A 25,495-nucleotide genomic window follows, 5' to 3' on the forward strand; every position below is an offset into this window, starting at 1 on the left:
AGCAGAGGGTATTATGCTCAGCGAAGTAAGTCAATCAGAGAAAGACAATTATCATACTGTTTCTCTGACAGGAATTTGGGGGGCAGGGCAGGGGTCCATTGGAGGGGTAGGGAAGGAGAAAATGAAACAAGATGGGATCAGGAGGAAGACAAACCATAAGAGACTTAATTTCAGGAAAAAAAAAAAAACTGAGGGTTGCTGGGGGTGGGAGGAGGGATGGGGTGGCTGGGTGCTGGACACTGGGGAGGGTATGTGCTATGGTGAGTGCTGTGACTTGTGTAAGACTGATGCTTCACAGACCTGTACTCCTGAAGCAAATAACACATTATATGTTAATAAAAAATAAAAACAAATAAATAAATAAGAGAAAATGAGTAAAATTAAATTAAAAACAAAAGAAAATTAAAAAGATGGTTCAGGAGAGCCACAAAGAGTCCCCTTTAGAATGAGCTGACCAATTAGTCAGGATAGAGGAAGAAGGAATTTAATGTAAGATTTATTTCCTCAGCACTGTGCCTGAATTGACAGCCATTTTGCTGACTGTTCAATCAAATTCCCACCACACTCTGGGTACCCACTTTCCCATGTGAGACCAAATCATTAGTGACATTTTCCAATGAAGCCATGGTGTTCACTAGGCAGGCGACCACACTGATGTCTGGAACCACCTTTATTTTCTGTTATTGTAGTTCTGGGGCAACCTATGGCATCTTTTTCATTTTTCTGGCACAGGCAAAGGAGGGAAAAGAGTGCCTGTTGGGGGGCGGGGGGGACGGTGGTCAAAAGTTGGACTCTGGGGGAAGACATGAAAAGAACTATTTTTAATGCAGACAGATAGAGCTTAGGCTTGCTTATCTTGACAGATTAAAATGCAAAACCTAAAAAAAAAAAAAATGCCCTCACAAGCCTTTACCTGAAGACAACATACAGGATGCTCTCTCACTATATACCCACATGAAAACAGCGCGCAGACGTGGGCGTGCAGAGAAGGCTCTGTTCAGTGGGCATGACATGGACATGCATTTTAATGAGTCCCCATAGATTTAAGATCTTTCAATGCAGAATTAGTCCTGCAGCACGGCTCTTGGTTTTCCTGGTGTTTAAAGGGAAAAAAAAAAAATCTTTAAAGACATTAGTAGGAGGTTAATGGGAGGTTTGATAAAGTTTCTTCGGATCTTCTTATTAGTGCTCAGTGCAAGCTATCTCCAGAGTCTCTCTGGGCTCCTCTGAGAAGGTAGTCATTAATTTAGCCAGTTGGAGTGATACCTAGTCAAGGTAGAAGCCCATCTAAAACCTTTGCTAGTCTTGCACTGTTCATTTCTCATCTCTGCCAGGCACTTATTTTTCAAATCGCTTGATGGCTTCTCCAGCAGGTGCAAAGTCAGTGTTAGTGTTCAAAGTAACGAGCACAGCACTAAGAAATGAAAAATGAATCAGAAATAAGACTGTCAAGGGTTTGGGGGTGAAAGCTGGCAAATGAATTTTCCTTCCCACCGAAAAGAAAGTGTGTGTGAATATGTACATTTATGTAAAAGTGAAGGGATGGGAGCAGAAAAACTGTGTCCTCCGTCTTGGGTGTAAATAAAACTTCTACTTCCTTAGACAGAAAAACAGTTGACTATTAAACAGCATGGGTTTGAACTGGGCAGGTTCACTTACATTTTTTTTCCCCCCATACAACACAGTACTATAAATGTATCCTCTATTCCTTATGAATCCCTTAATAACATTTACTCTTCTGTGGCTTACTTTACTGTAAGACTACAGTATATAATATACATAACACACAAAATATGTGTTGATCGATTGTTATCAGTAAGGCTTCTGGTAAGACTAGGCTATTAGTAATTAAGTTTTGGGGAATCGAAAGCTGTGTGTGGATTTTTGACAGTATAGGGTAGGTGCGCTTAACCCCTGCATTGTTCCAGGGTCAACTGTATTATCATCTTTTCAAAAATGCAAAGCAATTTTTATCTACATACAGTAATTACTAGTTCGTTCTCTACACACACACACCATTTGTCTATGCTACTCAGTCAGCCTTGAAGCAGGATAATTTAGTAGGTCCTTCTATTTTTTTCATCCTCCCTAGGACTTGCGGCACCCAGCCTGAATACAAATTCATGGGCCCTGGTGCCACACACAAGCGGCTGTGTACCATTGTACATCTCCCAGTTTATTTTATTCTTAATTATGATCATAATTAGTGAGTATGCGTAATAATTAGAGGTGGCAATGATACTCAATAGAATGAAATTATTTTATGTATAATGTTAGAATCAAGAGGCTATTCCTTAAAAAAAAAAAAAATTGTACTCCCTGTTTTTAAATGTACATTTCCTGGGCATTATGAACTAAACCAGGAGCCCATAGCTGGATCCAGGCTATTAATGAGAAAATCGCCGCCTGGCTTCTCTGAAGCCCATTGTGTGCTTGTTTGGGCCTATAATTACTTAGGCACAGAAAGGACTCTCCAACCAGCTTCCACTGAGAGGTACTAATGATCACATACCAACCACTGGGGATGGGCGAACTACTTCCTAGCAAAATCTCTTGACGCAATCGCCCTACGGTTTGTTTAAAGAATTTTAAAATATGTCTTTAGAAAGATTTCTGATTTATATTCAGCTAGTTTCATCATGCGTGTTTCCTTTAACTTTCTTAGGAGTAAGAAAGATACATGATTTACTTGAGATCAAAGGCAAACGAGAAATCATCTCAGCGAGGGGACAATGTCAAAGAGCAGTGCCTACGATTATTTAAGAAGAAAATCGCTGCCAGCACCAGCCAGCCTGCAACACTGCTCAGAATGCACATTTTCAAGAGCCCTGAACGCTGCCTTATCAGAACACTCAAGCACGTTCCCCGTTCTATTTAAACCTGAGTGTCACTGGAAGTGTTCCGTGGTATAGGACAGCGAAGGCACGCTTGAAATTCGACTCGATTCCCTGAAATCGTGTTTACAGAGTCAAAATCTCTAAAATAGAAGGTGTCTTGCCAAATATTAAAATTGTTGTGAGGGGCACCTAGGTGGCTCAGTCAGTTAAGCGTCTGCCTTTGTCGGAGGTCAGGATCTCAGTGCCCGGATCCAGCCCGGCCTCAGGCTCCCGGCTCAGTGGGGAATCTGCTTCTGACTCTCCCTCGGTTGCATCCCCCTGCTTGTGTTCTCTATAGATCAAATAAATACACAAAACCTTTGCATAAAATAAAATCATTCTGAAGGTAAGATTTGCCTAAATGTTAGAGTCCACCACAACCCTGGCCAGGGTGGATTCTGACAAATGACCCTAGCAACTCAACATTCCCTCAAACTCCTTCCTGAATCGTGGTCTTTCTCAATGCAGTACTCCAGAGCAGGGGTCTGCAAACGTTTTTCCACAAGGATTGAGATGGTATGTTCGCTGTGGAGGACATTGACTCTGCTGCTGTCCCGTGAAAGCCGTCTCAGAGGATGCCCTGATGGAGGCATGGAGCTTCGTTCCTAGAAACCTTCCCTACGGACACTGAAAACTGAATTTTCTATCATTTCCCAGTGGTGCAAAATATTATTCTTTTGAAATAGAGGAACCATTTTTAGTGGGTTGTACCCACCTGTTAAGAGGATCAAGATCTGGCCCCTGGTAGTATAGTTTGCCAACCTCTGCATCAGGGCACTAAAAGAAGTCAGATATTTGTGCTTTTTAAAGTATCAACAGAGCCTCGCCCCCCCCCCCCCCCCCCCCAATCCACTTGCCTTCCTTTTCAAGGTTACAGAAAAGCCTCCATTCTGGTCACATCTTATTTGGGTTAGTATTTTATTTACCATTCCCAAAATCACCAAGACTGTGCTTTCTGCCTGTTCATTTGATCACGACCCACACTTGAGGCCACTCTGGTGCTGCCTGTCACACTTAGCTATGGTCAGGACCACTCCAGGATGACCCTGCTCTTCAAGGCCTCTCACCCCAGGTCAGACTGGACCTCCAGACTTCTCTCCCTTCCTCCTGTTCCTTTCTATCCTTAGGTATCATTACACGAGAGCCCCATACTTGACAACTGCATTCCCTACAATCTGATCAGAGACAGAATCATACACACTGAAGCTGAAGAAGTTTGCCGAGGCCCTTTCTGGAGCTCTCTTCTTCATTTGATATTTATCATTTTGTATGATTTTTTTTTTTTTCAAATCACACAAAAATTGTCCCAGCTTCAGACCCCATAAAATCTGGTGCCACCATGCCTCAAGCACAATACCTAACTCAATTGCTCTAAGATGTTTCCCTTTCTCCCACTATCTCCCTGAAGCTTTCCTCTTACTATGTAGAAGACAGGTAGCAATTATACCCAGTGGGGATGAGAATTCCCACTGTTCTCCATTATCCTACTCAAATAACATAATATGTCTAATTAAAAGATGACAGAGAAAGAGAGAATGGGAACCTACCAGTTGAGTAGTAAAAGACAGTCTGCCTCTTGCACTTAGTTATTTTCTTTTCTCTACTCATTATTTTGGCTTTATTAAATTTATCGCTACTTGATAAAGAGTCCACTGTTTTTACTATAAATAAATGTGTTAATCGACACACGGGTATTGAGTATCTACCAGGGACTGCACGGTGGCATGCCATCGAGGTGTCCTGTCACTTCACCGTCGATGTACTATTTTCTTTCAGTCTTAATCGTCCACCCTAGAGAACAAGGCCAGTCTAACTAACAAGCAACACCAGTTTACTCGGTGGTAAAGCAACTGGGATTCTTCACAAGAGGTCCCAAGGGGCCTTTTACAACTGCCTAGCCTCTAATAGCAGGGTTGGGAGCATTCTGTTCCTAGCATGGAGCCACAGAACCAAGCAAAGGCAGGATCTTGATGGAACACTTGGAAGGTTGGCCTTTCTATGAAGTCATGAAATCTGTTTTTCAAACGTATCGCTAGAGCAGACTTGCTCAGTCTTGGCATTGTGGCCACATCAAACCAGATGACTCTGCTGTAGGGGCTGTCCTGTGCATGGTAGAATGGTTAGCCACATCCCCGGCTTTCACCCACTAGATGTCCTGGCCCTCGTAGCTGAGATAACCAAAAATATCTCCTGACATTGACAGATGTCCGGGGATGCATGTTGAACAACTCACTATACCCGTGATGCAGCTAGCTTACTGCAAGGCGAAAGTTTCGCCTTTCGAAGAAAATACCTTGGTAGGTGTGGGTTTGGAAGTAGAAAGGAGGCAGGATTCAGGTGCATTCTGCTAATTCTGTGGAAGTATTTATTAAAAATTTTTTCCCATCCTTGAAATTGCTGTTAAGAGCCCATTTCTGAACAGCCTATGGAAATAAGCCCTACTTCTTCATGCTCATAGCTCCTGGCTATATTCTTGGAATTACAGACTTTTAGAATTAGAAAAGATCTTAGAGATCAGCTAGGTTCAAACGATTATGTCATCCACCAAACATCTGAACTCCTCCAAACTCAGTGTGTTACAGATGTTTGTGACTAGGACACTGCAGCTATGCCAAAGAGAGATCGCCAGATGCCATTTCATTGTCAAGTATCTAGAATAGGATCTCAAGCAAAACAGAAACAAAAAGTGTGATCACTTGGGTGCCTGGCTGGCTCAGTTGGTAGAGCCTGGAACTCCTGATCTAGGAGCAGTGAGTTTGAGCCCCATGTTAGGTGTGGAGTTTACGTACACGTGTACATACGTACATACACATATACATACATACATATATACATACATGTGTAATCGTCGTCCCAGGTGCAGTTCAGGGTTAGGAGGGAATACCACCCATGCCAGTTCATCATGATTTAAAAACAAACCAAACAACCTCAAGTATGACTCGGCCCCAGAGCTGAAGACGGGGGTGGGGGACTCGGGCTGGGAAACGCGCAAATTGGCTTTGTGATAATAAGATCCACTGCTGGCTGCCATCTCAGCATTTTCAGCAAAACTATTCACAGTTGTGTTGCTTGGCCAGGAAAACCTTGTTTCATTTATACAGCATTTCTCTGTCCCAGTGACATGTCCTATATTCATTTGCCCGAGATGGTCCACTTAAGGAAAAGTAAACCAAAGAAAAGCCATTGAGAAAACAAATCACCCAGCAGTCTGCTTGTTCATTTTTCATAAACACCAGAACCATCTCCTCCTAAACGGAAAACACATCGGTCACTGGGGGATGTTAGATGGGGGAGGGCGAACATAAGTTTTCTCATGGAACTTCCCTTTGCACCTCCTAGAAGGTAACCCAGGAAAGTGACAGGATAGGGAGGAATTGCCTTTTCATCATCTGTTCTTTTCCGAAGGGGACTTCTGTGGAGCTTCCCACTTTCACCCCCTTCCTGCTGCTCGCTGCTCCTTCCGACTCTTGGCATGCGGGGGGAGGGGGGTGCCCAGGGGTGGGGATGGGAGCAGTCCTATACCCTCTCTGCTCTCCACACCTACAGACCTGTCCAGGGTGGACAACTTCCATAGCTCAGTCTTTCTCCTTGTGGGGAGCCTGCAGTCAGCCAACTGAGCTAGACTCTGGGTGACTCCCGGCCAATGTCATTAGAGCCTGCCCTTTTGGCCACAGAACTAAAGTTTGCATCCTTCAATCAGAAGGTCAGCAATAAAGCTGACATCCCGAGTTCCCTTTGTCTTGGTTCCAGTGTCAATTGGGTTTGAACTCAGGAGGGGGAGGAAAAGCACGTTCTTTACCTCTTAAGACCTCAACAATATGATTTGGATTAGAATGGTTTAAATAACCGTGTGAGAACACCGGCCCATTCACACCACATTCCACAACTACATGATCAAAGCCTCGTCAAAGTCCATTTCCGTGCCCAGACACTCCAAGTCTGGTTTCACCAATGGGGAGCACGCCAGGCTGAACACAGGGATGCTACTAATTATCCAATCACTGGAAAAGAAAGCAACTTTGTCCTTTCGGGAGCAGGGAGGGGGGTGCTCCTGGGTTTCAGGTACTAGCCCAGACATTAGCGTGGTGAGTCAGGTCACCTTCACAAACCTGTTCAGCCATGAGAGTCTCAGAGGTAGTGGTGATAAAACCAGGTACCCCAAGAGGGTCTGTGTCTGTTTGTTAAGTAAGTTACAAGAAAGAACCCTGTGAAAACAGGGCAAAACCAGACAGCCGTGAAACTGTGGCTTTCCGGTGGCAATGCTAACAATCATTTGTTCTACGTATTCCTTCCAAAATGAGCCATCATTGTCTATAGAAGTCCCTAAGGAATTTAGTTTAATGAAATGATAGGAATAAGTTCAATTAGAATATAATTGTGTGTATGTAAATATGCTTAGGGGAGCTTTGATAGAGTTTATGGTTGCTACATTCACCCAGAATTTTGGCCCACGTTATTAATTTGCCCTACCATGAAGAAAGGGATTGTTCATCAAAGATAAACTATTCTGCTGATATTGAATTAGGGACCTCCAAATCGTAGTAGGATAATGAGGCAGTGCATCGCGCATGTACAACTCTCAGCAAAGCGAAAGCTTTCTGGCGGACCACATAGGAGGTCTCCTTATTGAAAGATTTATTTTTAATTTTGAACAGCTTCCCAGCATTACCCTTCATGAAAATTAAAATAGGGAGCTGGAATTTTGTCCTGTTCAGCAAACCTCCTGGCAGGGCTACTCGCCACGGCAGAGACAACCTCATTGTGTCAGAGGAATTCCCTGTCTACCTTTCTGTTAGAGCTCAAAGAATTACACCTACATTTCTAATAAAATGTGGGACTTTCTTCCTGCCTCTCTCGAACATTTTTTGCACATTTTCTTCCTTTGGAGGATTTTTTTTTTAGCCTGTCTTCTTTGCGCTCTTTGGGCCTCTGGCCTGGTAGGAGCTAACATAATCCCATGGCTCGAATTCTTATGTGTATTATATAGAGAGTCATAGCCATACTCCTCCCCGCAAATCTGGGGGAGACAAGCCTGTCCTCAGCATGTCTCCCAGAGGCTGTTCTCTGCCAAAGAGAATGACTTCACCTTGTATAGCCTCAAAAGGTCCCTTCCTACTTTTAGATCAGTTAAGAACACGAAGTAGTGATGTGTTTGAGGGTAAGTACATAGGCTGAACATAAGAATACTGATGACTCATAAACCAGATTCCCCAGCGGGTGGAGAGCGCTTGGCTTCCTCTAACTCAGAGACACCAGTAGCACCAAAACGTCTCCCAAGATCTATGGGCAATATTTCCAAAAAAGAAGTAATAAAAAGCTGGCAAAGACAGAGTACTCATGATACTATCACAACCTCCTAAATCATACTAGTCTTTGTAAAAAAAAAAAAAAAAAAAAAAAACGAATATCACGAACAGTGCTCACCACCTGTAAGTGCAGAAATGAAAGACAAAAGCATAACCAGATGATCTGTTCACGCTGCGTATTTTAAAAGACTGGTCGCGTTTGTGTAGCTGAAACTGCCTTCCGGTCACATCTGCCATTCTAGCTCCAGCTTAAAATCTTGCCCGCGTCATAACTTTGTATTTATTCTAGAGAGTTCAGGGCACAGAGGAAAAATAATGACTTTAGGTTGGGATGCTGGAATCCTTTTCACTGTAGGATCAATTAATATAGATATATTTAACTATGGAGTGCACTTATTGAAACATTCATGTAAGAGGGAAGTGCAGTGAGAGGGGACAGGGCTGCGGGCCATTTATAATCCTTTTCCAGCAAAGTTTGTTGCTCTTAAGAGCCTCATGAAAGAGTAAACCGCAGTTCTTTTCTCCTACTCCCCTTTAACTCGGCAGAAATAAATAATAAGGAGCCAGCAATGTGAGGCAGAGATCCAGGATGGAAAATGAGTGCGAGAAAGCGTGGAAACGTTTTCAGGGGAGGACCGGGCATGAGGGGGTCAGGAGCTGGAGCCTAGAAATGCACATTATGATTTGCACTTTTAAATATCCAATATCCAAGACTTTGTAACAGTTCTACAACTCAGCAGAAACTCTTTGTGAACAGAGAATGTTTTCAAGTCTACAGAATTAGAAGGGGAAAGCAACGGATATGGGAGAAAACTCACTCTCTTCTCCCACGTGTCAATTATGGATTCAACAACGGAAGTGGCTGCAAAACCAGTATGGGTTTTCAGGAAAACGTCGTCAAACCGCACAGAACGCCCATTAAATTATTCACTGCTCGTAGATTTACATGATAATTCTAGCAGAGGTCCAGATACATTTTTTAATTTCTAAAAGACCAAACAAGATCCAAATGGTAGCCACGGATGCTTTGGTTGGAAAGGCAGCAAATGCCGACATAGCACTCTGCATTGGTAAAAACCAATTTTATGATCCAAAATAGTCTGTTAAATGCTCTGATGTCCAACCATGGACCTGTGACCAACATGGCTGATACGATCCCTTACAAGAGAAGTCCAACATGGAGTGACCTGGCACACTAGACTATCATCCCCTCCCCATCAGACACTGTCTTCTAATCTCACTGACTCACCACCACTTAGTGTCGGTCATGCTATGCAGCTGGTGTCCAAAAAAATACTTGCGAGTGAATGCACGTTCTTCCAAGTATCCTTCGTATTACAGAGCAGCTCACGGGTTTATAATTTGATCCGTGTGATTCTACTTCAATTGTAGAACTTTAATATCATTCATGGATACCAACATAAGCACCCCTCCCCCCAAAATCTGTATCATATAACAAAGGAGATCTTGTTCCTACCTGCTTGGTTGGTGGTCACAGTAACGGACACTGACTGGTCTGGGCTGGGATTATACTTGGACACTCCATTCACCGCCCAGATTTCAAATGTGTAATTGGTGTGGGCCAGGAGGTCAGTGATGGAAACTTTGGTGGTTTTCAGGCCATTCTGCTGTGGGGTATAGTGGACCCCACTTCCACAGGGTCGGCACTTGCTGAAATCACCAGCTCCGCATTTCTTGCACACCACGTTGTAGGAGATATCCTGGCGGCCACCTGTGTTCTGGGGACTGCTCCATTCCAAGTTCACCGAAGTCTCGTTGACATTCGAGATCAAGTTGAGGGGAGCAGTTGGTGGGCCTAGAAAAAAAAAAAAAAGAAATAAAGAAATAAAGACACACACAGATCATCACACCAGGAACTAAAACTATCCTTTTGGAATCACTCAGAGTTTACGTTATTCTCTGCAGCTCTAGGAGGTAAGGTAGGCCCATGTGGCAAAGAAAGCAGAAAGCAAATCACCCCAGCAAAAACAGATCTTTTCAAAGAACCACATGAAAGAAGGCTGCCTGTATGTCATTCTCAATCCTGTGCCAACAACAGTAGCACTGATTGCCACTCAGAGATGTCGTGCATCTCGACATCAAATGGGCTTCGAGTGCAGGCTTCTCTTTGAAGTGGCAGGAAAATACCAGAACTTATCTAGTTTTATCTCATCATCTGAAAACAGGCATATGAATGTGATTCTAGTATCCAGGGCCACGGTGGGACTCTGGTAAAGTAATAGTTAATGTACCACTTTTGAAGATACATCATGGTTCCTAAGTGCAGCATGTCCTCCAGGTGGAATAAAATGAACTGAATTGTCTAGACAGGCAGGCTCTTCGGTTCAACACAGCAGTTGAGAGTTCAGCTTTTTCTCGGTAATTCGTGGGAACTGGTGTGACCTGGCTGCAGAGATGTCAAAGGTACAGCTGTTGGGAGATCCCAATGTGAGGCAGAGATTGCGCAAAGGCTCCCGGGCTGCATCCCGCCCCTCAGCGGCCCGAAGTCCCACCGGGGCCCTTTTAAGCATACTCATTCCCACCGGCATCAAAGAGTTTATGAAACGGGAATGATGCTAGTGGCTGTTTTGAAACAGAACAACTGACTGCCAACAACACAGGGGTTGACTTTAAAGACAGTAATAAATATATAAATAAAAAAGACCAGAGAGCCACGCTGAACCTTCTTGTTTCTTGCTGTAGATTCGTCTCCACATGCCAAGAAGTTGTAACACACGCTGCCTTCAAGGAGAAGAATTCAGATGGGAGAAGGGAGGGAATGTTCCTGGTCTGAACCACTTCCAAAGGCTGAAGAGATGCCTGCCACACTCTAATGAAAAATACCTACTCAATGGAACACATGGAAACTCCTTTCTTTTCCTTCCTCTTTCCCATTCTGATCTTGCAAGAAAAGAACCAGAGCGAGTTTTAATGAAAATTTGAAGTTTCTTGCTCACCGTACTTATTCTATTCCTAATTTACCTGCAATGACAGCTTTGAGGGAAATGTTTTGTGTTCGTCAGGAAAAGGAAGTTAAATGGAGACCTGTATGAACTGGGAAGAGGCTTTAGCTAGCCAACCGTAATAGAATGTGTTGTTCCAAAGTAGCCATTGAGAGGGATTGAAAGAGGTAACCTATTAATCAGGAGCCACACTCAATATTTATTACTTAGCTCATGCTGATGAATGGCTAAAGGATTTTGGTGGTAACACTGAATAAGGGTAACCCACTCTCCATTTCTCGTCTTAGCGTTTACTTGAAGGCTCACAAAGCAGGCAGAACTCCCTATCTCTCCTTGAGACTAATTACCAACAACCACTCTCAGTTTTGAGATCTGTTCCCTGTCCAGTGTTGTTAAGAGTGTGTTTAAAAGTGAGATTACCCCCACAGAAGTCTGCAGGAAGAAAATACAAATGTCTTTCTTCTTTACGTTTCAAATTTATACTTATGGACCCTAGCACACTGACTGGCCTATAATAAAGATACATAAATGGTTTATGAAAAAATGAACACAGTTATTTAAAATCACGGTGTCCTAGAGACAGATAGGATGCTGAGCATCATTTGGTCAAATAACTTCATTTTCAAGATGCGGGAACTGAGATCCAGTAAGTGGGTATACTAATCCTGAAATCTCATGCAACTCAGTGACAAAATCAGACTAAAATCCAAAAGTACTAACTCCCACTCTAGGGTTATTTCCACTCCCTTATGGGTTCCCCATCAAAGGTATAATACCAAAATCGGTAGTTTCAGCTAAAGTTTGAGATGTAAAGATAGGGAAAGGAAAGGTGTATTTCAATCCCGCTCAGATTCCAGATATGTTTGCCACCACGGTGAAATCCATTAGCAGTCTGCCACTAAAGATGACCACAGCGTGGTTTATAAAATGGGTCAGCCACGGGTTCTTATTTTGCTGTGACTTCCAGAGTTAAATACGAGTGACTCTTAAATCCATTAACCTCCTTGCCAAGGTTCCTGGTCCACTTTCACATGGGAAAATGTGACACAATGAATCAAGCAATGCAGAAGCAAAAAGTCAGTTAATTAGTATGTAGGACAGGGCATGGCAGTGTCTAAACAGAGAAGAAATGGAGCAGAAAAGGAAATGGTCACAGGACTCAGACATAGAACACTGCCCTGTGGGGGCGAGGTGTTGGCGGGGGGTGGGGGGGGGGGGGAGACGATGTAGGACTTCAAAATGGAGGGCTGGACCAGAACAAGTGGTAGCCTGGAACAGCCTTCTTCCTTTGGGCAGTGAGTCTTAGTAATGACAACCCTGAGGAAGAGAGAGGACAGGATGAGGCAAGTTCAAATTCGGTGATGCCTCCGTGAGTGGTTTGGTGAATTGCACTGCACGTGTTTTATGTGTTGCTGCCATAGGGGGGATGTTATACGGGCTTCAAAACTGGACAAGAGCAGAGTTTTGTTTTGTGGGGGTTTTTTTTTGGGGGGGGAGGGGAAAATGCCCACCCAGGACGATTATAATGGCATTCTGCAAAGGCCTGGGAAAGAGCTCATGCTTTATAAATTAAAATCTTAATGGTGGTTGTGTTTTGTTTGTGGGATCGTGGTTTTCCTTTCTTTTTTTTTTAACTTGTGTCAATTAAAAGATCATGAACATATTTCCTTTATAAGGAGGGACCATCTTTTCTTCAGAAAAGACTATATTCTCAAGACAAGGAAAGTACATACTTTAATACAACGGAAAGTCTAGCCAGACCCAGCAGTCATACTTAATATTAATAGCTGTGCCTTAAAACCATTATTTGTAGAAATGGCTATCAAGAAAAGAAAACAGTGTTCTGCATAATATGGGCTCTCTCAGTAAATACAAGGAATCCAGGAGAGAAAAATTTAAATCTCCGATTATCTTGTCTTCTGTTTACGTAAGTAGTGTATCTGGACAAGTAAGTTTCTGAAAAGTGATTGTGCCTTTTTCATCAGAAATCTGTCCAACTGCAAGAAAGTCTCCAATTACAAATATGAGATCTAAAACAAAATGGGATAACCATATTTTCTAGTCGCCATATTGAGATCATATCTACTGATCATACAGCATCAGGGAACTTACAGGTCATGTGTATGGCAGGATTCTGTCCTTCCCAAAACTTCTCCCTACTAGCCCATACGTAGGATCGGCTGCAATCCCGCTTATACAACTGTTCCACATTTCATTTATATCTATGTCTTACTCTGTCTGGAAAATTCGATGGGGTCCTGCTAAGCAGACATACACTACGTATCTGTATGTATCACTGTTAGATGTGCTCTTCACGACTGTTGACGTCTTCATCATTTCCCAGTGTCTCCCCCAATTCCCCGTTCAGAGCAAGTTCAACACATGTTTGAGGAGCCGACAAATGAATGAATGCCTAGACAGAAAACTCACGAAGTCCTCTAGTGCATCTGAGGCCTACGGTGTGTGAATTAATACAGCCTTCCCTGAGCTAAAGCTGGAATAGTCAGCTCTTCCCATGGAGACTCATTAGCATTAAGCCCGGTAAAGGAGTATCTTGGTGTACCTAGTTTAATTCGACGTCCCATTTTCTGGAATTTAAAAATACTCTGGGAAGATTCAGTCAGACTATGTATCATATCCTGTGGTTACTCCTGTTAGGAGGGACTTGTGGACCCTTTCATGTATTCAGCAGGCACTTACTGTTTGTCACCTGCCTTCAAAGATGGAGGGAAAAAGAACTCTGATTCATTTTGATGCTTTCCTGGATAAACAGAGGAGGGGAGGAAATCTGAGGGAAGGAAAGACTGAAGGAAGCCAAACATGGCTGAGCACAGGAAGCACAGAGCAGGCTCTCTGCTGGCCCTCAGCATTTTCATAGCTCCGTTACCAGCCAGTGAGGCTGGGAGTGTAAAATGTGGGCTCAGTGGGGTGCTTGGCTGGCTCAGCTGGTATAGTGTAAGACTCCTGATTCCAGGGTTGCACATTCAAGCTCCACACTGGGTGTGGCGATTCCTTAAAAGTAAGATCTTAAAGGGGCGCCCGGGTGGCTCAGTCAGTTAAGCATCTTACTTCAGCTCAGGTCATGAGTCATCAAGCCCCCCAAGGACTCCCCGCTCATTGGGAGTCTGCTTCTCCCTCTCTCTTTGCCCCCTCCCCCATATATTCGCTGTTTTCTCTCAAATACATAAAATCTTTAAAAATTAAAAAAAAAATCCTAAAAAAATAATAAATAAAATGAAAATAAATGTGGGCTCCATCAATCAAATTTTGCTAATTTAGGATTGGTTATTATGACTTTCTTTCCCCATCTTGGTTCCAGATGATGGTTTACTTAGGTTTGAAGCTGTGGAAAATTTCGTATCTGAAAAAAAAAATTTCATTTTCAAAGGCAGGCTAGTATTTTCCTTGTTAGCCTTTAAAGAACCACAGTTTTCCTTCACATTTTATTTTTATCATCAAAATTAAGACATTTTTAAATACAAATCAATCAAATGCTGAAGACTATGTAAGGAGAAATAGATGTCCTCCTTTTACATTTTTTTTTTACTTCTTTTTTTACTTTCTTTCTTTTACGTATTAAAATCACTTTCTGCTGCCAAGAATGGGGCCAAGAATGTTAAACTCTTTTAAATTTCTCATGTTTAGAATGCCCGTCACATTTTAAATATAATTTAGTGGCCTAGATAATAGTGGCTCTGCTCTCAAGTCAAATGCAATAATCCTTAAGCTACGAATCCTTTACCTTTACAGCAGGATTCAACAAAATTTTCTCTGTAAAGGGCCCGATGGAGAGTCAATATTTCAGGCTTTATGGGCTATACTTTCTCTGCAGCCACTATTCCTCTCTCTGCCGTACCGTGAAAGCAGCCAGAGACAACACGGAAACAAATGAATGTGCCTGTGTCCCCAAGAAAATTATATTTGCAAAAACCGGGGGCAGGTGAGTTTGGCGTTCGGGCTATAGTTTGCCAACCCCAGCTGCTGACACGCTGTGGGGAGCAACGTACCCTCCCCTCAAAAAGATGCTCAGAGGAAGCGTCATAATTTAGCACGTTGATTCTAGAGACTTCCAGCACACTCTGAACATATGTAGGCAGCTCAGTCCAAGAACCCCCGATTTACACCTTCATACAGCCCTTGGCTTCTGAGCTGGAAGTTACATCTACCTTCACTGACTCAGGAAGAAATAAAATACGTGTAATATTATGGCCTATTTCTTGAGTTTCTCAGTGCTCTGAAAGAAATGGGCGCTGTATTCCTGCCACTGTGGATAAATTGAATGAACATCCATTTGCTTCGCTGGTGTGAAATACTTTCTCTCTAGCACAGCAGGTACCGGTGAAAGGTGCTACAATGGGTAATTATTATTTTCTGGTGGGATGTCAAGATGCATTCAGTTGACAGGAGTCTGACAGTATTAAGTCCCAAAGAAGCTGTAGCCAAATTACAGCAAAAGCAAAGGGCTATCATATCATATAATAAAATATCATATCATGTGATATCATAAAAGGAAGCTTGATCTTCCTTAACCCACCATGTGCTCTCTTCTGGGAAAAGACAACCTTCCAGAAATAAAGCACATACTATCTGGAGAAGCTGAGTGAATGTGACATTTAAGAAGGGCGATATTCCAAATATAAAAGAAAATTCCAGTAATTCTACATATCTTAGTTCTTCCCTCCTGTGTATCAGACTGAAGTATAATTCCTGAGTAGTTCAGAGAACACATTACTGGCTTATGTCAGGATTTAAAGCAGCCCCATGCAGGAGAACCAATGTTAACACAGCCACATGAAATCTCTAGGACTCTTACTTTAATAAGGTCACTGGAAAGGGACCAGCCAACAACACCAAACCTAAGTCCTAAAATGCCTCTGATGTGAAGGAGGACTTTCCATGGAAAAGTCAAGGTTAAACTACATGCTCCCTAGGCACCCCGCCTCCAATCCACAAGTCTGATTAAACTAGCTTTTTCATTCTTACAGAAAGCAACTGGAACTTCAGTAAAAAACAGGAAAAAAAAAAAAAAAAGGTAGATGCTGTGATCACTGCAGCTAGAAGTGGGTTCTGCTGCAGGGTTTAAATCCAAAAGGACACGTGGTCCAATATGCCACAGCAGCCTGAAACTGCTGTTTCTTATAACAACTGTGAAAGCACTAACAGACTCTAGAGCCAAGGAGAAAAAGAAATCAAGCTGAAAGTACCCTTTATGTGGGTACTTGGGTGGCTCAGTCAGGTTAAGTCTCCGACTCATGATTTTGGCTCAGGTCATGATCTCAGGAATGTGCGATCAAGACCCGTGTGGGGTTCCACACTCGGCCCAGAGTCTGCTTGGGATTCTCTCTGTCCCTCTGCCCTTCCCCCCACTCACACAAGCTCTAAGTAAATAAATAAATAAATAAAATCTTTTTTAAAATACTCATTTTAAGCACAACTCTATACATACGACTCATAGACTTTAGACCTGGTAGCCCTGCCAGGAATTCTCTCCCCTGCCTTTTTCAATAGCTGCCTCCTTACTCCTTGGGGGTCTCGGCTTAGATCCTCCCTCCTCCCTCCTGACTACTCCATGCAAAGTGAAATGCTCCCCTTTCCCCCATTGTGTGCTAATCCCAACACCCTTTTTTCCTTCTTGTGAGAATTTTACATCATTTTATTATTTATATTCCCATTAGAACAGAAATATTTTTTTCTGGTTCATGAGAGTATCCCGAGCCCTTAAGAAGATGCCAAACATACGGCAGACCCTCATTAGGTACCTGCTAGACGAATAAGCGGATTAATGACGATTCCGTAACCCAGTCCAGCTCATTCCGCAGAAGCATCACCACCATAGCACATGTATTACAAAAGCACATTCCAAAAAAAAAAAAAAAAAAAAAAAAGACAATCACAGGCTAGAAGGTGAACAAATTCGAATGTGCAGCCAAAGCAATGAGGCAGTTGAGAGGAGAAAAAAGTAGCTTGGCTCCTGGAAAGTGTGGCTTCCAGAGCTATCACAGACATTTAATACGTAACGGATTTTTAATCACCATTTTAAAATTCAATGTCTGGGCCATGAAATTAATTCTGGATGTGGAAAGTAACATTCCCCAAGAGCATGGGCAGAAACCTGACTCTTAAATGATCAATTTCTTCAAATGCTACCGAAACGCCAAGGCAACCAGTACAAGACAGATCTGGGGAAGAGGCGCCGTGGGTCTCAAGTTCCACTTCACAAGGCTTCATTAATCATGTACAACTTTGGGATTGTCAATAATACTTCAGTGCCTCCGCTGGAAAACCCTCCAACCCTCCAGATAAGCCTATGTTAATCTCTCTCCAGCTGAAAGACTGGCTATAGGGCAGAGTCAACAGTTGGGGTTGTAGGTTTTGACGGAAATGAAGCCCACGCCTCCCTCCGCCCTGGACAGTTGTATATGTTACCACCATTAATTGCTTTCACTCTCCTCGTTGCCGTGGGTTAGTTTACATAAAGACTGCTGTTCAGGGACTCCCCTCCTGAGATCGATGGATGGTGCGTAACCTTTGCTCATGGCAGTTTGTGTGTTTTAATGATGAAGAGAGTCAAAGCGTAACTGCCCGTTATTAAAAAAACAAAACCATTTGGATGCATCAATCACTTATTGCTCCCTGAAAAATTCTTGGCTTCCAATCAAGGTGACTTCTTGCTGCCATTTTGGCCCTACCTATTTTTCTGGCGCATCTATTTTAACATCCTCCTTCTCCAGGAACCTTTGTCCTTCCCGGGTTAATTGAGGTTTTGCTTTATTTATTTTAAGATGACTAGTTGATGGCTGAAGTACTTTTAAAAGTAAACTCCCAGCTAGCCATGAGGAAGCTAAAATGTGAAAGACTGAGAAAAGTGATTTTCTTTTCTTCAAAATGAGCTTTAGAATTAGCTAGCTGGCGAATTAATTGACATTTCTTGCAAAGTGGTTTTTCGTACTTTATCTTATTTAATCCTCATAATAAAATCTGACAAAAATTATTTATTAGCCTCAGCCATCTGATGACCAAAACGAAGATAAGAAAACGTTAAGCAGAGCCGCCCAAATTAACATCACCCAAATGTGCAAAGCTATTATGACCAGAATGCCTGATTCTGAGGCTATAATGGCCCCTGTCAGAATGACATAAGCAATCTGGAGGAAAAAAAGGAAAGCACAAGTACGAATTTTTTGTGGAACATTCCTCACTTTCTCACTTCACCCCCGAGTCACCATTTCTCCCAGCTTCTTTCTCCTTCATGCTGAAGTTTGCTGGCATTACTTCCTGGATGGTGAGCTTGCCTTAGATGAGTTACCCCCCTCTCTGGTAACCTCTCTCTCTCAATTGCACTGAAGAGGGAAACTAGGAGTTTCTGTTAAAGGCTCTTTCCCTGGGGTGAGCGGGGAGAGAAGGTCACAGGAGATGGGGGTGGACAATCGTATCTATGCAGTAAGATGCTTCTCTCAGTTTGTCTTCTGCTGAGCTGTAGATAGAACAAAATCGAAATGCTGAATAGTAAAGAAGGGAACCAGTGCTCACCCCAGGGGATCTGAGCAAAATGTGTAACTGACCCTATTTCACAGAAGCATGCTGTGCACCACCACTGTATGACTTCCTTGAACAGTGTCAAAAATGCTACCCAGAAATGACAGGGCTCAGCTGATAACAAGCCACCCTTAATTATTCATAGTGGTGGAAAAATCACAACGGCCTGATTAAATGGCATTGGCAGACGACTCAAGCCTCTCACGTAAGCATCCATCAGTCTTCCTCAAACCTACGGATCGCCAGTTGAATCCACATGATACAACTAATCCCTATAAAATGTCCACACTGGACTGTTTATCTGTATGAAATGAGAAGTAGAGGTTGGAGGGTAAAGAGAAAGCTACAATAGCGTTGTTCTGAAACAAATAATTTGGGGCATCCGGGTGGCTCAGTCAGTTAACTGGCCAACTCTTGACTGTGGCTCAGATCACAATCTCAGGGTCCCAAGATCGAGCCCCATGTCAGCCAGATCAGCAGGGAGTCTGCTTGAGATTCTTTCTCTCCCTCTCCCTCTGCCCATTCCCTCACTTGTGTGTGCTCTCTCTCTCTCTCTCTCTCTCAAATAAATAAATCTTTAAAAAATAAATAAATAAAACAAATAATTCAGCGAGATGATACCTAATCCTTATTAAATATCCTGAAGGTTTTTAAAAATTTTACAAACAACCAAATAGCAAGTGATCAGCCTGGGATCCATTCAGTCCTTTCTAGTAAGCATTACTCGGTGACCTTTCCCCTGTATTCCTGTCTTTGGATGAGAGTCATGCACTTGGATTCTCTGGGGGTGCTTTTTTCCTCTTAGTCAAAATACTAAAAGGCAATCAGCAAAGAAGAGACAAGAACGTGGGTTACTCACTCGCTGATGTCAGACTGTGAACTACTGAGATCTAACCAAACCAGCACCTAAAAATGAAACCTGTTGAGGGCTGCATCTGAATCATCAAAATCTTAGATTGTTCTTATCTATCTGATATGGTCCAGGGGCAGGCATATTCATCTACTTATCAATGGATCACCAGGGAGGCAGCAAGACTGTACGTTCTGAACTAAAACCCTGTCACACAATCCTGCAATGGAAGAGTTGGTGTCTCGGTCTGAGTTTTTATCCCAAGACAAATGAAATGCAGTATGAAATGGTATTCTCATAGCACAAATTTGATAAATGATGTGAAGTAACAAATTTCCCTGTAAATCTAGGATCCAAAAAATTTTCATAAAAATATGTTCACAAAAATGAATGACTACATGGATGATAAAATGTGATATGGTGAGAAATCAATCAAGGGATGAAACACTTGGATTAAGAGAACTTTAGGAATCTTTGGCCTTTGTCCTCACTCTCGTACCAACTAGTCTTTCACTAGACCTAACTATGCTCTCATTGATCAATTTCACAGAGTGTCCGTCCTCCCATCATTATACTATCAGTTACTTGAAGGTCTAGAGAAAAGAGATATATGCTTTTGGGTGGGGGAAAAATGTAGTTTACTTGAAACCAAAGGCTGCCTTTTATGCTATGGTTTATACATCAAAGACTCATGGTAGACATCCCTCCCCAAAACCCTTAGCCAGACTGTTAAGCATGTAAATTTTTGGGGCAGAGAACTGAATCAAACATCAGTGGCACCTTCAAGGGCTTGTTTGAAAATGGATGTGAGATTTCCAAAATTAAAGCACTTAAAAAAAAAAAAAAAAGTCTCTCTTCTCCTGACCTTGGAAACAAGTAAGGACGATGTTATTTTAATTTGCATTCAAATTTTAACAACACAGTCACACAGCACCTCTGGGATCCACACTGGGTTTCCACTGAAGATTGCTCATCATTTCATTATGGTTCATTATGTTGATAACTGTCAGAAAGCATTAGAAGTGAGGGCTTTGAGTAATAGAACTGAAATGGTAATTTTAAAACAATACACTTTCTGGAGGAAATACAGTGGCGCACTAAATTCAATTAGAAAAGGCAAATGTAAAGACAAAGTAAGTGATGTTTGCTGTTTGGAGCCAAGCTATTTCAATTTCTTGATAACCCAAACCTGCAGAAAGCTTTTTCAAATCAGGACCTTTCGTCACAGATCTTGGTAAATTTGCCCTCATTAGCTCGAAGCTTCTCCAGTATGAATTGTCTTAAAAGCTGCAAATTTGGAATATTTTAGGCCGTGCCTAAGTATCAATCAATCACTCTTTGTTTGTTTGGCACAGCTGACTGAATTATTCAAGGCCGTTTACTGGGAGACAGACTTGTGAAGGTCCTTCAAGTTGGCAATCTGAAATAATAATCTCTTATTTACAGAGTGCTCCAATCAGGAGGTTCTAGTTAAGTTTCATCAAACAAGTTAAATCAAGAGTACCCATAAACACAAGGACAGATTTCCAACTGAAAAATACAGAAAACCATCCTGGTGCTCAGAAGGAAAGGTGGCAAAATAACAAATTTGTTATTTCTCTCTAGAGAAACAAAGCCAATTTACTTCTTTTATAAGGCTTTTTTTTTTTTTTTTTAAATTTCTAGTGTATTCTGAAGCATTGTGAGGGGTTAGAAAGTTCCCTTAACTGTAGTATCGGTTCCATCTCCCGGTGGGGGGAACGAAGACCTTTCTCACTATAATCACGGACGAGCAACTCAATAACTAAGGTAATCAAATTTTCCTGCACAGGCATGTGGCTGAATTCTCCCCACACTGCTGATGGTCTGACCACATTCCTGACTACCCAGAAAGGTAAGCAGAAGGGGAAGGAGATGCAGGGGGGAGGGGCTGGGCCTCCGTAGAGCAAAAGGATGTTGATTTCATTACTAAAAATCACATTCAAATTCTTTCTAAGAAATGATTCATGACATCAAAATGCCTTCATCAGCTTAAATGGCATCCCTGTGTATAGAGAAGTCTTGGCGTCTGCCTCGCGGGCAGTGCCACAGAACCGCCGGCACCTTTCTTGAGGGATACATGTGTCTCGGGCAGTAACTTGGTGGGGACTCGAGAAGATACAAACAAATAAACAAAGCTCCATGGCGAGGGTTTTTGATTATGTAACTCCGAACCAGGTTGGGTTTTCTTCTGGGAGACAAAGGAAGTATTCCATTTCCGTCAAGGGAGAAGGTTCACACTCCTTGCAATGTCTTCCTAGAGTCGCCACTGAACTGAACCATACCCATGGACAAAGGGCCTCCCATCTCCTGCCATCCAACAGGAAGGATCTAAAGCCTCACCACCTGAGGACCGTCCACAGACCAGCAGCATCAGCAGCATCTGGGAACATGGCTGAAATGCTATGTTATATTTCTGCTAACCCCCAGGTGACTCCCATGAGATGTCTACACCCCTTCATACTTATGAAGTGCTTTTCTGACTCTCTAGTCTAACAAGTGTGGATTGTTTTCTTGAAAATATTCATGATGCTCCTCTGGAAGTCATGCCTCATCCACAAGCAGCCACTTACGTGAATCTTACCCAGACGCTCCAAGAGAAGCCTTCCTAAAAATCAAGTTTATTTACCATTCAAAGCTTCAAAGTTCTCAAACAGTGTAGATGGTATGTTCTTAGGGGTTTCCTTCCAAATTAGCCAATGCCGCTTGTATTCACCTGGTCTAATCGTTCTCCAAGTGAACAAAAACCTGATTTTACAAACCAGTGGAGCAGAGTTTCTCTTTGGCTAGAAGAATGAGTCTCAGAGAGTGTGTTTTATTTCTTCATTAGTGTGCCGTCACAGTGAGCGATCACTAAATGCGGGGCTGCATAAGAATGCTGGGGTTAAAGATAGCATAATGAACAAAGAAGGTGCCTGATTATCATGGCTTTCAGCACAAGGGAATTGGGTTTGTCACCTGGCTTAACCAACTGGCAAGAACTGATTAAAGGCTGGAATCAGTTTGAAAGGATCCCTGATGTTTATGTTCCTTTCCATCCCCACATCTTGTCAAAAGAATCCGATAAAGCTAGGGGTGAGGCAAGGGGGAAGGGCTTCATTCTGTTGGGTTATCTGAACAAGAGGTTTTCTGAGAAACTCCCACTGGCTTCTCTACCGAAATGCCTACTAAACACTGTCCCATAGAACTTCCTCCGATGGCAGAAATACTCTAAAGCAGAAGGGTGTCCAATATGGTCACCACTAGCCACACGTGGCTTTCAAGCCCTTGGAAAACAGCAAGTGTAAGTGAGAAAGTGAATTCTAAACTTGATGTTAGTCATTTTAAATTTAAAGAGCCACAGGTGTCTAGTGGCCATAGTCGTGGACAGTACAGGAAGGGAGAAATCTAGAGTGAGCCATAAACTAGAATATTCTGCTGCCTAACTTACTGGTATACCTATTAGCAAAATACGGTCTCGTCCTTCATGATCCTAGTCTCAAAGGAGGTCTTAAGTAGTTCATGCCTATTAAATTAAAAAAAAATTTTTTTTTAAAAAAAAGAACTTAAAAATAAACTCTGTACAGAAGTGGTCTCGATTTTGTCTTTACAGTACAATTTATGGGGGCAACTTTTTAAAAATAGTGATGCCGGAGTCTATCCCCAGAGATTCTGGATCGCTGTGCAGCCCCTGGGTAATTGGACTGCACAGACAGGTGAGAAAAGCAGCGTAGAGAGGCAGTCAGATGCACTGGCAAAGTGCTTAGTCTGGGGGAGGCAGTGATCAGCTGGAGGTACGAGATGAGGACAAACGTTTGCTAGATTCCCACCATGTGCCAGACCTTTACAAATATTTTCTTATTCAACTCTTGAAACAACCCATTTGAGAATCCCACTTGACAGAAGAGCAAGCTGCGGTGTGGAACAGCTGAATCACCTCAGAACCGCGCGGTGTTAACAGCACGGCGCTTCCTCTTAACTCAATAAACGACAGAATAACGCAAAGCGCTTGAGTCAGGGACCTGTAGGCGGAGTTCCAAGAGGATGGAGCAGGAGAAGAAAGGATCACATATTGCTTTGGTATTTTCGTGGAGCTTTTATCAATGACAGAAAGAGCCCCCCGTCTTCCTCTTTAGACGTCACTGAAAGCAATCTGAGAAAACTGCACAAGTTACTTCAAGTTCTTAAAACCTTTTGGTGCCCCCGACTGCTGAAATCCATATTTTCCTTTTCTCATTTGTATCCTCACGATAAAGCCAACAATTATTTCCCACACAAATGTAAGAATGCCAAGGGCTCAGCGACCACACTTAGACACACATGGCACAGTATTCCGGTAATTTAGGCAGGTGAATTTGTGGTCCCCGGCAACTTCCACACAGCAAAGCTGCAACACTTAAGTGATGGTCCATGGTCCTAAAAGGCTGCACGACAGATTAGAATCAGGAGACTAAAATTGCCTGGGAACAAGGCCCGGCCGTCTCGCCATCAAAGATGAGTTATATAAAGAGCTTAACACAGTCAAACTTCAAGCTGGGGAAGGCTCTATCTGTATGGAAAGTAGGTGGTGGACTGCATGCTCCAAGTTAAAGGTCATCACACTGTCCATCACACCGTCTGCCCCCAACACTGCCCTTTGAGTCTGCTACCGTGTCCTAAAATCCCACACCTGGGCAACTGTTGGCAGCCGGTGTGGACAGAGGAGAGTCTACCATTACCATCATCACACATCGTGGAACACAGGTTGGGGATATTCAGAGAAGAAAAAGCCTGGGACTTGAGCTGGTCAAACATCCATGGCTATCCAAAGAAAGTACTTAGTCTAGGGAAGCAACAGAAAAAGAAAATGAGAAAAATCCGTGCCCAGTATTCTGGGCCGACCCTAGCCAACTCCTTCCCTCTGGAGGAAGTTTGTGTTTGATCTGGGGGAGTGGGCAAGAGAGCCTGCCAGTGATCAGAACTACATGAATCGTGCAGCTCTATCACCAAGCTGGCATGGAGCCTAGGGTGTGTTCCCTACTATCTCTGAGCTGGCAGTTACCTCGTCTATAAAATGAAGATAATATCTATTTTACAGGTTTGTTATAGTATGAGCCCTGTGATAAGGTTTCCTGAAAGCGCCTGATACGTTACCTGGTGGGCATGATTATAAAATGGTTCTTATTGCTGCTGTCGTCATCTCTGGCTAGAAAAGAAACACTGGGGACGCCTGGGGGCTAAGTTGGTTAAGCATCTGCCTTCGGCTCAGGTCATGATCTCAGGCTCCTGGGGGGAGCCTGCTTCTCCCTCTCCTCCCCACCTGTGCTCTCTCCTCTTGCTATCTCTGTCTCACTCTCAAATAAATAAATAAAATCTTTAAAAAAAAAAAAAGGAAACTCTGGAGGGTATGTCAGCCTCACTGGGCACAGCTGGGATGGGTCTGAAATCTCTTCCCCACTCCCTTTAAAGGTGATACTTGACTGAGTTAAGACAATGGCCTCTGAGCTGGCCCAAGTACCCACAAACCAGAATATACTTCTATTTGGAGGGATGTTGGCTCCAGGCTAGCCAAGATGGAATTTATAATAGGGAACAAAAGAGTAAGAGTCATAAGCACAGTAAAAGCTAAAATATATTGAGTGACATCACTTTACTCATTTATATACTATGCAACCAACATGAGGGCGTTAAATACCAATAGTGGAGGTACTGTTATTTATTCCGTTCTACAGATGGGGAAACGGGAGGCTGAAATTTCTGGGTGGGCTGGAAAACAAAGCCCAAACCTATGGGAATCCTGTGTGCCTGGCCCTCGGTTTCATCTCTCCATACACTGACCAACAGGAACACCATGGGTGGAACACCTGGACCCGCAACTTGTCAAGGTCACAGCCACCGTAGGGTCTGTGAAGCCCACAGTGCATGTGAAAGAAATGGCAACACTAGGAGCACTGTCCACAGAAAGTATGAGAATGGATTTCCCTGCTC

At 42.9% G+C, this 25,495-nt stretch overlaps 1 protein-coding gene across 2 annotated transcripts in view; it reads right to left on the reverse strand.

Annotated features, from left to right (window-relative positions):
* EPHA4 (EPH receptor A4) overlaps nt 1-25,495 on the reverse strand; it is a 144,818-nt gene that overhangs the window by 51,438 nt on the left and 67,885 nt on the right. For both annotated transcript variants that reach the window (XM_046019653.1, XM_046019654.1), the window contains exon 6: nt 9,660-9,998. In XM_046019653.1, the coding sequence (XP_045875609.1) occupies nt 9,660-9,998 (339 nt within the window). The remainder of the gene's footprint in view (nt 1-9,659; nt 9,999-25,495) is intronic.

This window comes from Meles meles, chromosome 9 (genome assembly GCF_922984935.1).
Source record: "Meles meles chromosome 9, mMelMel3.1 paternal haplotype, whole genome shotgun sequence".
Taxonomy (NCBI): Eukaryota; Metazoa; Chordata; class Mammalia; order Carnivora; family Mustelidae; genus Meles; species Meles meles.